At 43.4% G+C, this 16,162-nt stretch overlaps 2 protein-coding genes across 15 annotated transcripts in view; both read right to left on the reverse strand.

The window, feature by feature from the left end:
- Nucleotides 1-808: 808 nt before the first annotated feature.
- Nucleotides 809-9,452, reverse strand: NOC4L (nucleolar complex associated 4 homolog). Its single transcript, XM_057414955.1, has 15 exons — nucleotides 9,292-9,452; nucleotides 9,048-9,171; nucleotides 8,850-8,956; nucleotides 8,512-8,619; nucleotides 7,859-8,008; nucleotides 7,186-7,285; nucleotides 6,858-6,892; nucleotides 6,681-6,731; nucleotides 6,040-6,151; nucleotides 5,314-5,374; nucleotides 4,681-4,791; nucleotides 3,241-3,404; nucleotides 2,743-2,825; nucleotides 1,718-1,831; nucleotides 809-1,400 (listed from the first exon to the last, which is right to left on the reverse strand). Exons 1-15 carry the CDS (start codon nucleotides 9,385-9,387, stop codon nucleotides 1,284-1,286), a joined length of 1,533 nt encoding a protein of 510 aa, XP_057270938.1. The 5' UTR covers nucleotides 9,388-9,452; the 3' UTR covers nucleotides 809-1,283.
- An 85-nt stretch (nucleotides 9,453-9,537) lies between these two features.
- EP400 (E1A binding protein p400) overlaps nucleotides 9,538-16,162 on the reverse strand; it is a 47,441-nt gene continuing 40,816 nt past the window's right edge. For 11 of the 14 annotated variants that reach the window (XM_057414965.1, XM_057414963.1, XM_057414962.1 and 8 more), the window contains 4 exons: nucleotides 15,499-15,629; nucleotides 14,615-14,782; nucleotides 13,833-13,910; nucleotides 9,538-12,008 (listed from right to left, as the gene is read on the reverse strand). In XM_057414965.1, the coding sequence (XP_057270948.1) occupies nucleotides 11,736-12,008; nucleotides 13,833-13,910; nucleotides 14,615-14,782; nucleotides 15,499-15,629 (650 nt within the window). In that variant the 3' untranslated portion in view covers nucleotides 9,538-11,735. The remainder of the gene's footprint in view (nucleotides 12,009-13,832; nucleotides 13,911-14,614; nucleotides 14,783-15,498; nucleotides 15,630-16,162) is intronic. The other 3 variants (XM_057414971.1, XM_057414970.1, XM_057414957.1) reach the window with 1 other exon arrangement.

Below are 16,162 nucleotides of genomic sequence, written 5' to 3' on the forward strand. Positions count from 1 at the left end.
CAGGACTGCAAGCTCTGTACTCTGAGAACACGTCCATTGTTTGGAAAGCATGAAGAAAACCTAACACTTAGGATCACCAGAACAGCTGCAGCTCTCCTTGACTTACACTTGTCTGCCAGAAATGACATTTCTTGGCCTCCACTTTCTTGACTGCATTTTTCTCCTCCACAAACTATGATTTCAAATTATGCAAAGTCTAACAAGACAACGTTGTTGGAAATAATTAGACAAAAAGAAAGGCCCAGAGTTTATCTGTGTTCTTAATAAGCTCAAACTTAAAACCCCGGGGAAAAGTCAAACCCAAAAACCCTATCAGAAGGAACTTCTTCATGACTTCTGCATGGAACTATATGAAAAACCCAAATTAACAAAAGCACCTACCAACGGACAAGTTAAAACACCATTAGCACCTGGATACACACTGGCCAGAGCTCCTACAACACTTACAGGCTGCAGGTGAAACTACAGCAAGCTGCTTATCAATCAGAAGCAAAAATCTAGGATTAGACACACACCCCAGTGCATGTCACTTGGCCTCCCTGCTACAGGAGGCACCAGGATTCCCAAAGCCCATGAGCATTTTGAATTAAGCAACCTTACAGCAGGAGATGGATGTAGATGAAAGAACATCAGCAACACTTCATAGCTGGAATCATTGATCATCATCCATGAGTTGTTTTTGACAAACCAGAGCTTTCAGTGCCTCACATATGGGAGTGCTCAGACGAGTACATAGGAAACTAAATATCCCTCTGAATACATGGGTTCTAAAGTGTATATAAAAAAATGTATCTATAGTATATAAAGTGTATATAAAAAATACAATTAGGATATCACCAGGTGTTTACAGCTGTTTGTTGAAGTCTCTTGCTACAAACAGGTTGTCAGCTCTAGTATAAAAATAACACATCTGAAAAGTACAAGGAGCAGTCAGAGGCCACAAGTACCCTCAGTCCCATCGAATGGCAGCAAGATGGGCTGATGGTGCAGTTACTGACCACAGCCAGCACCAGCAGCTCTCGAATCCCAGCAATGAACAGGTCCAGAAAACCTTGCTCTGAGGAAAATCCAAGTATCGGGTGGCAGTACACGAGCATGAGAAACAAAGGGAAGTCCACCCATGGGTAGTGGCAAAGGTCGCTGAAGGCGGCTGCACCTTTCTCAAGCAGTCCAGCTCTCCTCACATGGAGATACTTCAAAGGCAGAATTGCTGAGCACAGTGTGAGCTCTGTGCACGTCCCTAAGATCAGTCGGTTGTGCAGATGTGTTTGCAGGAGATCACATCAATCCAAAGAAAAGTGCTCTGCAAAAACATCATTTTTCTTCCCAAACAAGCCTCGCACTTGCTCAAACTCCAGGGGCACATCAGTCACCTTCTTCTTTACTTCTTTATCAAAAAGCTACAAATAAAAAAACAGAAGCTATTGGCAAAACTCAGTACAAGCTCTTCACCCTGGCTGATACCACTGCTCACTCTAACCTCTTAGAAGATCTAGTAAAAAAAACCTTTTATATAAAAGCCATCCCTGTCACCACTGCTGCTCGTGCTCCATTATTTAATGAACGTTTTCCTGTTTGTCCCTGGCTCCGAGTAACTAAAAGTCAGTCTAGCTCCCTCCCCAGCAGCAAGGCTGATGAACAGGACACAGCTATTGCATTCAGGAGCCAGACTCCTTTCCTCTGGTTCCAATCATTCACAAAGGCACAGCAACACTACCTCATAAGCTGAGAGCTCCAGGAGTCCTGATATGTCATCCTCTATTTCAGACAGAGACTGGTTCAGGATAGCAGCTGCCTTGGCCACCTCTGGGTGATAATGGCTTTGTAGAGTCTGCAAAAGCAAGACAAACAGGAGATGGTCCCATAAACAGAGGGTAACACACATCCATCTGGATTCCCACAAAGGCATCTGCCCCTTTGGTGGTCTGATCTTCAGGGAACATCAAATTCTGGCAGGAGCAAGTCTGCTGTACTGTGCTACCACAGGGCTTCAAGAAATCCTGATTTCAGCCATCTTTCACTCACATCAAAGGCCCCTCTCATCCCATTCAAATCCAGCTCAAGAGAGATGGGACTCTTCCACAGGTCATGCCTACAATGTATAACCCAACTCTGCTACCTCCTATTGCCCTGATCTTGCAGCCAAGCTCCAGCTCTCTGGACTTCCTGGCTCCTGCACAACATTCTTGCTGCTGTTTCAGCCCCTTACACAAAACCCTTGTAGCATTTAAATGAAAGTGATAATCCTGGCATTAGGGTTTTAGAACCGTCAGGAGTAATTTAACCAACTTCAACCTTCATGCGCTATCCTACAAATGATCCAGGTGAAAGGTGAACTTTACAATCTTCTCTAGCATTTTTAAACCCATTTCTACAGGATGACCTAGCTGTACCCAATTAATTTCCATCAGTGCTCAGCAAGTTCCTCTCTCCCTCCACAGCAAATAAAAAGCCTCATAGGTTTTCAGCTATTTAGTCTGTTTCAGCTGTTAACTGCACACTTTTTAGCTTCAGAGTCAGCTGTGTGCTCACAAGCCCCTAACTGACATGTACATGAAATCCTTTGCCTCTTATGCTAGGACAGAAAAGGGTGCAGAGTAAAGGATCATCCAGAAGCTCATCGCATTTGCAGGACATACCTCAGCAGGTTCGTGTAAGTGGGACTGCTAACATGTGTCAAAGAAGCAGCAAAGTTGGAGGAAACCCATACCAGATGCAGAAGTTCCTTTTTAACTGACATACCTTCATCTCCCAGAGAGAGCTTTCTAAAGCCCTGCTTTTGGATGGCTCCTCCTCCTCCATAATATATGGATCTTCTGAAATATCTAAGGAAATAGAGAGCAAATACCTCCTGTGTGATGTGTGTAGCACCAAAGGGGAACAAAGAGACCCAGAGCAATGCCGCAGAACAAGACAAGCTCAGTGCCTGGTACAGCTCCGCCAGTCCTTTAGCACTTGGAAGCAGCCTGGGTCAGTGTGTCAGGCTCAAAGCAGCCTTCACCCAGGGAATCACAACAGCAGGGGAACCAACTGTGAGGCCCAAGGTCAGAGGAGCAATGCAGGTAGGTCTTCACCGTTACAGAACTGGCAGGAGCAGCCTGCTGGCTTCTCACAAACTCAAGGCACAGAATGATCCTCTGAACCTCAGAACTGGGATATCACCTCCTCCTTCACAGGAATCCTGCTCTTTACATTGCCTCAAGGCAGAACACAGAACTCTCTGCCCACCTTTCCCCTTACCTTCTGGCCCATTAGGCCTGTGTACTAGCACTTTGCATGAGGGGTGCCTCCGAAAGAGGTTACAGATGAAGGGAACGACCATGAGCAGAGCCTCAGGAGGAGCAGTGAGGGCCAGCCGGGAGAGGCGCTTTATAAACGCTGCCACCAGGTACGCTGGCAGGTGACTGTTGGAGACAGAAGAAACCAGCTTGTAAAAGTCCTATCAAGTGAGCCTCACCAATCCAAACAGCAGGTCAGCGTAAAGATCTGTGGGGCTCTTCAGGATTTTTTGGCTATGGAGTAAAGAGAAGCTATTGGAATCCTGATTTCAAGCAGCAATATAGGCTCTTGTGCACTCTCTGGAAGAAATTTGTGAGCATTTCCATTCAGTGCATGAATAATCTCAAATCAATTCAATCCAGATGCATGGCACCGCTCCAGGCACTTGTCAAGCACAGCTCTGGTACATGGTCATTCACATGGCAGTCTTTATTCAGTCCTTTTATAAACTTCTGGGTTTATACATTTGGCCAGGCAAGCACTTCTTCTCATGTCATTTTTGGGGTTTAATTAATACACAGGCCATGATGGTAAATTTACATAATACTTCCAGGACTAAAGCAAGGACTGCAGCTGTTAATGGGAACATTAGGCTGCTATAATGTAAATGTGCAGGATAAGGGTTTTTTTCTAATGGTAAAAATGCAAATTTCTAACAGCAATCAGCTCATCCAGGCACTTTTTTCAGGTCAGAAGAACCAGGATGAAAAATGACAATTTTCAGCCGCTCAGCCTTCAGCCCTAGGGCTTGTTATACTTGCAAGGCTCAGTAGAGCCACCCCATAGGACACCATCTGTCAGACCTTGTTACTCTCTCCAAGGTACACTATGGATACAAGCAGCCTGATATTAAATGCTCAGTGCTGAACTGTAAAGCGTTACTCTTGGTTTATTTTCTAACATATGATGGCAACTATATGACCAGCTGCTTATCTTGTTTCTTCCCTATGTACGATGATTTGACAGGATCAAGACAGACTGTCAAACACTTCATATTTCAATGTTAGATGTCTGCAAAAGGTCATCAATTTATCAACAGCTTTATCACCTATAAAAAGCCTGTGAATGTTACTTTTCCATATTCATAAAGACTGACACAAAAATCACCACCTTCAGCCAAATGGAATACAGATCAAAATACATCCATAATCGTTCATAGATCAAACTCAGATCACTAACTGCATTTTCACTTCCTGAAACTAGATGTTGTATGGCAAATCTTCAGAAACAGCATATGAAAAATTACACACCACTACAATAACACCCTTAGATTCAGTTTTCTCAGTAAAAATGAATCTAATCCAGTAGGCACACTGAACACGTAATATCCAGACGTGGGGGACTGTTCAAGAGTAACAGAAAAGCAGGAGGAAAATACGTGAATATAAAGATGCTACTTACGAAGAAGACAAAAACAGATCAAGCAAATGGAAGAAGCGGGCTCGGTACTTCACATGATATACAGAAGGGTCTAAAAGACTGTACAGCTTTTTGTAAAAGTCAGGATATTCCCTGTTATAAAACAGGAAAAAGACATCCGTTAGTGGTGGGACTACGCTGTGTCTAAATGTTCCTGTGCTTTCACTACAGACCACTGCTGTGCTCTGTTTAGCTTTCTTAGTCTCCTCTCTACAGCCACCACTTGAAAACAAGCTATAAGGAGAATTTATGGCTCTAGCAGCGCCCAGCCATTTTCAGGATGTGAAGCTATGTCCACTGACTGCAAATGGTACACAATCCAGTGAAAGGCACACTAAAGACTATTGCTTCACTATGTAATCAGATCAATGGAAATCGATTTTCAAGTGCTGAGCAGCCACAGTCTGGAGAAGAGCATATTTAGGCTCAGCTGCAAATAAAGTCAGACTACCAAAAGAGCTAGCATCCAAACAGCTGAGCCTCTGGTGCAGAGTTTGGCTCTCTCATGGGGGAATTTAAGGCCTGCAGCTGTGGAGAATCCATTTCCATTCCTTTACATAAAGATATAAATGCAAACCCCCATGTTCCTTTAAACAATATGCTCATTTTACTTACAGATTATGTTGATGAATCAGAATAAATAATCCATTTAAGGCTAAAAGACTGATTGCTCCACCTGTAAGAAAGCAGGCAGGTATCAACGCAATAAAAATTAAATCAAAACCAAACCCCAAAACTGATCATCTTCAACTTGTTTCTATTATAAAACCTCCACAGAAGGACCACAAAAGTAAGAGTACCTGAAATCAGAGAATAGAGAATCAGAGAAACCTGAAATCATGATGGCTGTAAGGTGACACAATTTAATCTAAAACCTTCCAGAGGGTCACATGTTTCTTACAAAGATTAAACTGTAGGACTCTGAAGTAGAGAGACACAAAAACATGATGCTCTAATCTTTCAATAAAGCCACACTGGCAGGCAAAGGTCTTAGGATATCCCTGTAGGAATCTGTGCATCCTGTGTCCCGATGCAACCCAGGTATCGGCAGTGCTGGCTGAACTCTATTTAAGAGATCACTCCAGTATTCTACTCTTCCCAAGCCTTCAAATACTATTTTCCTTACACACAAGGAGCATCAACACTGACAAACAGAGGTAAAAACTATCTCATTTTTAGTAAGAGTGGAGTTCACCCTTGTTCCTTAGCTTCATCCCAGCCAAAAATACATGTTTCATCATCTGTGCCATGGCGCTGCATCTAGCAGACCTTCCAAGTTCATACGTACTTGGTACATTGCAGGTATGTATCACAAAGGATAAACAGCCTGTTTTCACTCACCTATGCCATATGCCAGTGTTAAGAAATCTATCATGAGAGTGGGCTCATTCATGTAAGGCAGGATGGAGTCATGCAGGATAACAAGAACTTTTTTGTAGAGGCCAGCGGGTAGCTGTGAAGGATGACACAATACAGTCAAATAATCACTGTGAGAGAACTCTGAGAGCAACAGCAACCCCTGGTTCAAAAAGATAACACACAAACAAAAGGGAATGTGCCAGGACAATATAGCTTTCAGCAACAGCTCCCAAATATGAGAGCTTACAAGTGATACATGACCATCAAGTTCATTGAAAGCAGCAAGTGCTCACAACTAAAAGTGTCATCACAGCTCAGATGTGAAAGTCACCAGCAATAAAGCTTGGTAGCCTTCAACATGTGAAAAGAGACTGTTACTGCTGCAGGTCACTCCTTGGGTTAGATTCGTTTAAGGTGGAAAAAAAGATGCCAAGAGTAAGGAGAAGAAACAGATCATACATGAGGTCATGTTTCTAGGCAGAACAACCCAGCAGAAGTGGTGACTGCGCTGTTCTCATCCAACACTGAAATAGTGGGGTCCTACCAGGAGCTCCATGCAACGACAGCCTCTAAAGATTAGTGACAGAAGAGTGGTACAGATCAGTGGCAGAAGGAACACTCACCTTGTGCTTCAAGAAACTCAGCCACATTTTTTCAAAGGCCTGCTTGTGTGCCTGAAAACAGAATTGCAAACAGTGAGTTAAATGGTGTAAGGTAAAGCTACACCAAACACTGGTGTAGGTAAAGCTCTACTTTAGGTAGATAAAATTTCAACTCTGAAGCACCAAATGAACACCTACCTGCAGCTTTGACACTTTCAATTCCTCCCAGTTGTCTAAGAAGAAAGGGGAAAGAGATGCTGAACTTGACATAGATGTTTAAAAATACTAAGATGACCATTTTTTACTTAGTCCTTCGATACCCTAAAAATTTAGGCTGAAGTCCTTGTCTTGACAGAAGTCTATGAGAAACCCCACTGCAGACTGAAGAATGTGAATTTTGTAACACTGTTTAGAATCACTCTGATCACAGCAGCAGATGTTTTCCGTAACCAAACAATAATATAAGTCTTTACACAATATAAATGTTAAACCTGATTTTCTTTTCCATCACAGGGATTTTACTAACCTTGCTTCACCAGAAATTTGACCATGTCACTCTCTTTGCTCGGCATGTTAATGGGTGAAATGAGTGAAAAGACATTCTGCTGGTAAAATGGCAGCGGCCTCTGAGAAAAAAGCATATAATTAAACATGAAGCAAGTTCCACAATAAATAGGGCAATACTGAAGCCAGCATCTTGCTACCTCCTAAGCACTGTATGTACCTAGGAAAGCAAAAGGAAAGGAAAAATGCTGATGGCTGAACTACATACTGGTGTATTCTCTATTGCTGCCTTGTCCTGGAGCATTATCTTTTTGCACAACACAAAACCTATCTCTGAACTAAAGAGACAGAAACTCTGCTTCTGGTTTAACACAATTGGTGGATACAATTAAAGAAAACAGACTCTTCTTCTGCACCAAAGAGAGAACAGACTTAAAAATTCTGTGTGTGCCACCTGAGCTGCAGAGACTTGAGTAAAACCAGAAGGATCTGCAGGAACAATGTGTCTTGAACTACTGCCAATTTGAGACTGAAGAGTCATAAAAAATAATTAAAACCCAATGCCTTTGAGTAGGCACACTCATTCCTCTTGCTTCCAAACCTTTCCATATACCACTAGTCGCTCCCTGCTTCATGCACACGACGCACTGTTTCAGAGCAGTTTATCCAGACCCACCTCAACAAGAACACGTTACCTCTTTTGTCTTCTGCATGACTTGTCCAATACTCTCAGTGACTGCCCTTATGACAAAGTACCGAATGTCATCATACTCCATGTATTCTTGAAAGCGAGAGATGAGCAGTGAAGCATCCTCGTTTAAGGGCAGCAAGCCATCAACAACTACCTAACAAAAGGATGGTAAAGGAAAGCAACAAGTCAGACTCTATTGGAGTAGCCAGAGAGCTGAGTTGGCTGAGGCACCCTCCTGTCCTTCTGAAAGGCAGACGGCTTGGTTGTGTGCTGCTTTCCCCAGGGCAACATTCACAAGCCACTCTGACAGGCCCTCCCAACACCCACAAGGGGCCCCTTCCATCAAAGACAACGTCATTTAGAAATGACACAGCAGCTGAACCAGGGTCAGCACCTTCCCTCTCATGTCCCTGTCCTTGTGAGTGCCGCCATGGGTTCCAGAAAGCGACTCCAGCACTGGTACTTCATAAACACTCAGGAATCCAGCTCACACCTGGCACCTTACCAGGGACAGAAGCTCTCAGTGCTCTTCCAGACCACCACCTTCCCTTGGCACTGAGACCCTCCTAGGTTGATGTTTTAGTACTGGAGAAGGTGAGCATGTGAGGTTGTGTGCCATCGCGTAACTGACAAGAGGAACTCAGTTCTGCAGCTTACCTTAAGAAGGTCACGAGGAAAAGTTAAACTCCCTTTCCACTCTACTCTAATCAGTGGGTATTGTGCCTCCAACTCAACAAACTTCATAAGGGTGCACAGCGACAATTCCTTTAAAAACAAGACAAAAACCCACCTCAACTCTGGGAGAGAGACCAAAGGAGAGAGAATGAAGTACGCTCCTCGCTCAGAACGCCACAAGCCTGGTGAGCAGGGGTGAGCCAGAGCACCAGCAACATCCCACAGCACCGCTGGCCCTTCACGTTGAGATATCAGAGCGATAAATGCTTCTGCACCGCAAGGGACCCCCGTGTGAACTCGGCAGCAGGCTCAGACCTTACCTTCACCTGGAAGGCCTCGTGCCCCATGAGCTCCGCCAAGCAATCCACACACTCCTTGTAGCGGTGCCTCATCCAGATCTTGTACTTGTCCTCAGCGCTGTAGTTATCTAAGGGTGAAACACACAACCCTGAAAGCTCGGAGCGGCGGGGCGAGACCCAGCCAGGCGCGACCCACGCCCGGGGATGTTCCCCACTCACCGGCCAGAGAGGCCTCCTCGGCGGGCAGCGGGCCTACGAACAGCTCCCTGCGCTCCAGCAAGGCCCCGAAGAGCCGGCTGCAGGCCCTGCCGGCGCACAGGATGTCCTCCTCCTCCTCCTGGCCCTGTAAGACCGCGTCCATGAGGGGAGGCCGGCGAGAGGCGAGCCGCGGCCCTCACCCCTCAGCGCCGCCCCACAGCCCGCCCGGCCCCGGCCCGCTCCCTCCCCGCTCCCCGGCCCGCACCGCCAGCAGCTCCAGGAGCTCGAAGACGCGGTTGGCATTGCTGCGGCTGCCCAGCACGGCCTCCACACAGGCGGCGAGCGCCGCCGACCGCGCCATGCTGCCGGCGGAAGGGCGGAGCAGGAGCCACGGCCGCTCCGCCCAAAGGCGGGGCCGGTGCCGCAGCCGCCGCTGCACCGAGCCCGGCAGCGCAGGGCTGCCGAGAGCCGCCCGATCCCCCCCGCTTACAGAAGGCAGAGCACGGTGGCGTTATAAAAATGTACACTTTATTACACCTTCAGGTAGGATACATCGCTATTCCTTATAATCCTACTGCATCAAGTACAAATGTTCATCAGCTATTTACACGTTGACTTCCTAACGCGCTCCTGGGAGAAACACACATCGAAAGGAAAAAAAAAAAGGAGAAAGAAACAAAGTAAAAAAGGTGATTTTTATCTTCATGAACTGACCTAAACAAGAAACAGTCGCCTCTCGAGACACCAAATCAGATCAGCACAACAGTGCAGCCAACAGCTTTCCCACTGTTGGAAGTGTGTCCCCCCCACCCAAGCACATAGTAACAGCTAAACATTTAAAAGTAAACTGGGGCTAACTAAGCAGTATTTTTGGATGAGCATCACGATACCGTACACACAGTGTCAGTCATCCGCTACCACTGCATCTGCTTCGCATTTCCAACTATTCCACCGCCAACAACACCAGCTTTGCGGCTAGAAACGACATTTAGGTAATGGCACAAACCCCAAAGAGGGCTGAGGGAATGCTGCCACATGCACAAACAGCTTAAAAAACCCAACACTGCCCCTGTAATTTCAGAGCTGAGGGTCCAAGAGGCTGCAGGAGAAAAGAGGTATAAAATTAACACACAGATAAATCGGGAAGGCTGCCTGACCCGGTGTTCACGTTCGTGATCTTAACAGAATGGGCTGTCCCTATCCTACTAATGGGTATTCTTTCTTGTTTAAGTCATTTGGGCTGCTGGGTACCAAATAGGTGCGTACATACAAAGGGTAGGAACAAGAGATATGCTTTCCTTGCCTTTAAACAGGCTCCCCTCCTAAGAGTAAAAAGATCACAGAATGGAAAAATAATCTGAAAACCATCTCAGAGAAGGAATGTGAGAATTCTGTCTGGATTTGACACGTCATGCACCTTTATGGCCAAAGCAAAACGAATCCATTCAAGCCACCAAGAACTTTTTGATTCCTCACTCAGTGCTTGCAGAGTCTGCTTTTCATTTTATGCAAGAAAAGAACAGAAAACCCCCACAGTTCTATGCAGCTTTTTGCAAAGGTTTTTTTTTTTTTTCATCATAACAATAAGGCAAACTGATTTGGAGGAAGAGGCCACGCTCTATTCACATCCAAAATACCCACCTGAAGATACATTCATCATTAGCTTTAGTAAAAGAATAGTACAAAAGTTAGATCTTATTCTTTACACAGTTGAAGAAGTAAGTCTTAGATTTCATTTCACTATTCTCCCTTCCCCTAGCCCCCCACCCCTCCCCGAGCTGAAAGCCGAGTAGAAAGTACTGAACATTTAAACATGTTGCAAAAGCAGAATGAAACTGAGAGATTAAATTTTATCAGTTGGAGATTTTTCGTGATGGAATTCCCATGAGGAACAGCTATGGATCAATAGTTGAGCTGTATCCACCAAACATCTTCCACCGAAAAAAGAAAGGGCTACACTTTAATACACATCTACTATCAACACAGTATTTACTCAGTTCATGCCTAAAATATCCATTACCTTAAAGTGAAATATGAGAATGAGGGCACAGGTTGGGTGATTCAGTAAACTGTACACAAAACTACTAACAAACATTTTTAAAAGACTTACAAAAATGGAGAATGAAACTTTTCTTTCCTTTTTTAATTACATATACTTACAGGTTTTCACATTTATTGGCTAAACTTTGCAGGGAGCACTTCAAATATGTTAAGATCTTCCAGAGGTATTTACCTCAAGCAAGAACAACACGCAGCTTTTATAGAGATGGAAAATACTTTGCTGTAATAGCCACACCTGGTTCTTCGAATGGCTTCACCGTGGATATTCAGCACACATCTGAACTACAGCAAAGAACTGCATATTCCCACGGGCAGATGAATTTTACTGATATGTATGGCATATTACCATGTTACTTTTGTGAAGCTGGGCAGGTTTTAAATGTAACTAATGTTTGCTTTATCTGGTCTGAATGAACACAGAGAACACTGGCAGAATGCAGCTTGTACAGATTTTGAGTGCTAAACAGTTGCTAATACACTGAAGTTATATGAGAGTTTCCATGTTTAAATGTTCACCAGCAAAAAACACTTCTGCTAAAAAAAAAATAGAGGTGGTTTGTCTTCATTTGGGTGTTTGGAGTAGCTTCTCACTTGGCTTAGCAACTAAGAAACGCTGGGTTTCCCTGTTATTGCATTTTAACCATTAGTTCAACTTGGTTTAGTAGGTGCCTTTAATCTGACAGTAGGCGTCCTCATTTGTACTTTTGCTTGCTGATTCTGGGCTTCAGATGTTGCTGGTGTCTGGGCTGGATTCTGTACACCCGGAGCCTGAATCTGGGGAGATGCTGTTGTCACGACTTGCTGTTGTATGAGTTTCTGCTGGACGACCTGAGCAGTAGCAGTTGTGGCAGGAATCACCTGAACTTGCTGTTGACCTGCTGTCGTCTGAGAAAGTGTCACAGTTTGGGGTTGAGCCTGTACCTAGACACGAGGATGACAAAGCAATGACAGAATAGTTTCGCATTAAACTGAGCATTCATTACATTTCTGCTCGACAGAAGGCATCTTTCTTACATAGGCATTTGCTCTCTTGACTGACAAACACCTTGGTCAAAGCAAGAAAGCTGGGAGGGATTCTGGGAACACAGGCTGTGGTTTCACTGAGAAACACCATTCTGTCACATCTTCTAGTACCTTATAATTCAGAACTAAGAGCTGAGATGCCTTAACTTAGATCTCTGCAGTGCAAATCAAAGGACATTCCCCCAGATCCTTTACATAAGATAGATGAAAGGTATAGAAATCCCACTGGATAAACTGGAAAATTCTTGTACTGCAGAAGCAGAAGTGAAGGAACAGGGAAAAGAACAGAGGATCAAAGAGATTAAAATGCTGACTCTGCTCCCATATTGTGACAATAAATACAGCCGCCGAAGCTTCCTATCAGTCTCTGACATTCCCCTTTCAGACTACAGCTGCCAGTCTCTATTGCCGATTTAGGGTAGAACAGTTTGAACTATATCCAGAAATCTAATTTTCATATCTCTACCCAGAGCAAGGGAGAAGAAAATTCATCCTCTCTTTTTTTCAGGTGACAAGGTAATTAAAACTGAGCAGGTTCAACTGTCTTTTTTAGAGGCAGAAACCAAATGAAGCTCCAAGGGCTTCTCTAGGGGAAAGTCAGCTCTTGATCAACCCAAGAGGAATCCTCTGGGAAGCACTAAAAATGGAGGTAAAAAGAATGCCACATACACATAGAGACTGAAGTTTTAAACATACTTGGCATGGCCTGATCCTACTGCCAGTGACATCGCTGACTTGTGTGGGAGGGGAGGTGGTTATTTGTCTTTTTACCATGGATTTCAACAGTCCTGGAATTATGCCAACACCAGTGACTTCTGGAAATCTAGCTTTTAATGTCCCTTGAAAAATTATCTAGGAGCTCCTGCTGACTGCACAGGACAACTCAACTTGTGCTGAGTGATGAGGTTTCTACGCCCTGCTGTCTACCTTGCCCTTGAACATTCACATTTGCAGTGGCTATCAGTCAGCTTACACCTCTTCATCATCGTTTGGAGATAAAAAGTGCAGATTTTATTCTGCACTAAAACACTGCACTATAAATTGTGACAGATCAAGAGCTGACTGGTTCAGATTTTTGTGCACCAAAGGCAGTAACTTCATCCACCATCCAAAGCTAAATCATTCCTTCCAATCAACTGCATAAGTTGTGCCTGTTGCTAATGGTCTGAATGACATTGTTCTAAACTGTTAAATAAACAGCCTGGTAGTTAGGGGAGGGTAACCAAATCGTATGACCTCCTCTTGTCCATACAACACTTAGAACAGATACCAAACCATTCTGAAACTTTTACAAGGCACTTGGCACAGCTTTGTGAACTGGAACAAAACAACGTGTAACCCTCAATTTGTTCTAACTCTTCCAGAACAAACTCAGCTGAGCAAACTCAGACAGCACTCATCAGTTCAGTTATTTGCTATCTTGACTACACATCACAAGAAACCAATTATTATAAATTCTTTCAGTGCTACAAAATACCTTTTAAAATGTTTTTCCACTTATCTATGATGAACAAACATTGCTCCATCTACCCAAGGTCTAGACTACGACTATACAGCAGCTGACTCAGTATTCACACGATTCATTTTTATAGAAGCCACTTGCTATATCCTTCCAAAATACCACCTATGCCACACATAAGATGAAAATACACACATTCGAAACAAATGAGCTTTCACTAGGATGATGTTTCTAGTGCTAAATTTGACAAGCACAAAACCTACCTGCTGGGAAACTGAAACCATCTGTTGAATGTTGGCAACAGTAGCCTGCTGTTGGACCACTTGTGGAAGTTTTGCAACCTGTAGTGCCATGGAATAAAGATTTGGTCAAAATAAAAACTTGCTAATAGCAGCAAAACATTCTACTTATACTGCTACCAGGTGAAAACCTTTCCAAGATCCTGCTCACAGTAAGTTGCAGCTTGGCATTCGCAGTGATACTGAACTTTTGTATAGCTTTTTAGATCAGTGTATTGAAGAACTTAGCTAGCAGAGGAAAAGTATTTTTCAATTTTAACTGCAACATACTTGTTTCCTCCTAACTATATATAAAATTGAAGGAAGCACGTAAATTCTAATGGACCTCATTATCTTAGATATACTTTTGAAAGAGTAAAGCTCCCAGTTCCTAACCTCCTTCTTTTTCCATGGACTGATCCAGTTATACAGAAAAGAAAATAAGTGTCGCCTACTCTTGGCTGCCAGAGATAAGGCTGGGAGGCAGCACCAGAAATCTTCCTTAGTACATACAAGTATGGAATCCCTTGCTTAATAAAAAGGAGTGACTCAATTTGATTATTTCAACGAGGAAAGGCAAACTTATAGCTCAGACAGTTCCTCTAATCCGCTATAAAGCCACATATTCAGCACCAGTGAATTTTATTATAAAGTCCATTTAAACAAATCTGTGACTAGAATAAGAGTGAGTGCTAAAATGCTACCTCACCTCTCATCTTTACAATCCTCCAGTCACAGCAGAGTTTAAAGGTGTAAACCTGTGTTACCTGTACCTGAATTTGGGCCTGGACTTGCTGGGTCCCACCTGGTTTCTGGGTTTGGGAAATTGGAGTTGTTAAGAACTGTGTTTTAATGGCAGGCTGTGTAGTATAAGTTACTTTCTGTTGCTGTGAAGTCTGCTGTTGGGTTTGGACTGTAACCTGTTGAGCATTTATCTGCAGAAGAGAAAAAAAAAGCATCAATGACTACAAAATACCCATGTATTTTAAAGAATAGGTAGGTAGCTAATAGGATTAATTCTATTTAATTATTGAAACAAAATCCTTCCAGGATTAGTAATAGCAAAATGAACAGTAGTCAAAAGTTTTCATGCACTTATACAAATATTCTGAATCACTGTAAGTATTTATTCCCTGCCTGTGGCAGGGCAGTCGGAACTAGATGATCTTTAAGGTCTCTTCTAGCCCAAACCACTTTATGATTCTATCTACTGAAAAGGTTCTCTCTTGCACACACATGCACACTTCATATGATAATGTGGCTCCAAAAAACACCGGTGGCTGCCTGACAGCAAAGCCCATGAGAACATGACATTTCAGAAAAGAAAAGTGTATTTTGCACAAATTATATTGTAAACAGTGAAAATTTTTAGGGAGTTTCCACATTTGGCTATGTTGGAAACGACTAATGAGAATGTTTGTCACTTGAGAAAGAAAATCCAATTTGGGGCCTGAGAAATGACACCGAACAGCCACCTTATTGAAAAAAATATTGAGCACCTGACAAGGCACATGAGAAACTGTTCTCTCTATACACACTTAAGATTCACCCTAGAAATCCTGACTGACTCTCTAAGAGTGTCCTCATAATTCAGAGCTGGAGCTTTATAACCACAAAAGCGTAACTCAACAGGAGAGCAAACAGCCAGTACCTTTTGCTGCACAGTAGCCTGACCCTGAGCAACCTGAGGCTGGATAGCTTTCTGCTGCTGTGCTGCTTGATGATGCTTGAGTTTTAGAAGCTGCTGGACATGCAGTGGCTGTGCAACTACCGTCTGGCCTCCTGAAAATTACAAGAATAATTAGAACTGTAAGAGTCTTCATTTTATTGCTTTGTCCCAGTAATCACAGCTTGCAAGCACACACTGTGCTTTTTATAGACTTATACATCTGCATAGCTCTGAGCACTAACAGCCCACTGATTTTAATGGGAATAAGACATATGATTTTGACAGCGGAGGAAAAGAAACATTCTAAGGGCATGAGTAAGTTAACTGTGTTAAAACAATGATCTTCCTACAAGAAAAATTCTGCCCTTACTACAGGAGGCTGTTACAAAACACAAGTCTCCTTATGTCCATTTTGAATTTAAAAGAAATTATGAAATTACTATGTCTTTATTTGTAAAACTAAACCTGCTCACCTACTCTCATGCACAGACTGAAAACCAAACAAACAAAACCCCACCACATCTGGCTAAAGAATGGTGCTGACCTCCAGATTAGATAAAGTGTAATTCTCTTACCTTGTTTTTGAAACAAACAGGAATGCAACCTCTATCACTTCAGCTTTTAAAAAGCATGGGTGTCCCATAGA

The sequence above is a fragment of the Pezoporus wallicus genome, unplaced genomic scaffold, assembly GCF_028554395.1.
Source record: "Pezoporus wallicus isolate ANWC-B61680 ecotype Strahan unplaced genomic scaffold, APGP_CSIRO_Pwel_v1 contig_8047, whole genome shotgun sequence".
NCBI lineage: Eukaryota > Metazoa > Chordata > Aves > Psittaciformes > Psittacidae > Pezoporus > Pezoporus wallicus.

Excerpts from the sequence above, each read along its gene's own strand:
- NOC4L (XM_057414955.1), bottom strand. The coding sequence starts at position 9,387 with ATGGCGCGGTCGGCGGCGCTCGCCGCCTGTGTGGAGGCCGTGCTGGGC. Across the intron at positions 5,375-6,039 it reads AACACTGGCATATGGCATAG|GTGGAGCAATCAGTCTTTTA; the intron begins GTGAGTGAAAAC and ends GCTTTCTTACAG. Across the intron at positions 3,405-4,680 it reads GATCTGTTTTTGTCTTCTTC|TCACCTGCCAGCGTACCTGG; the intron begins GTAAGTAGCATC and ends TGTCTCCAACAG.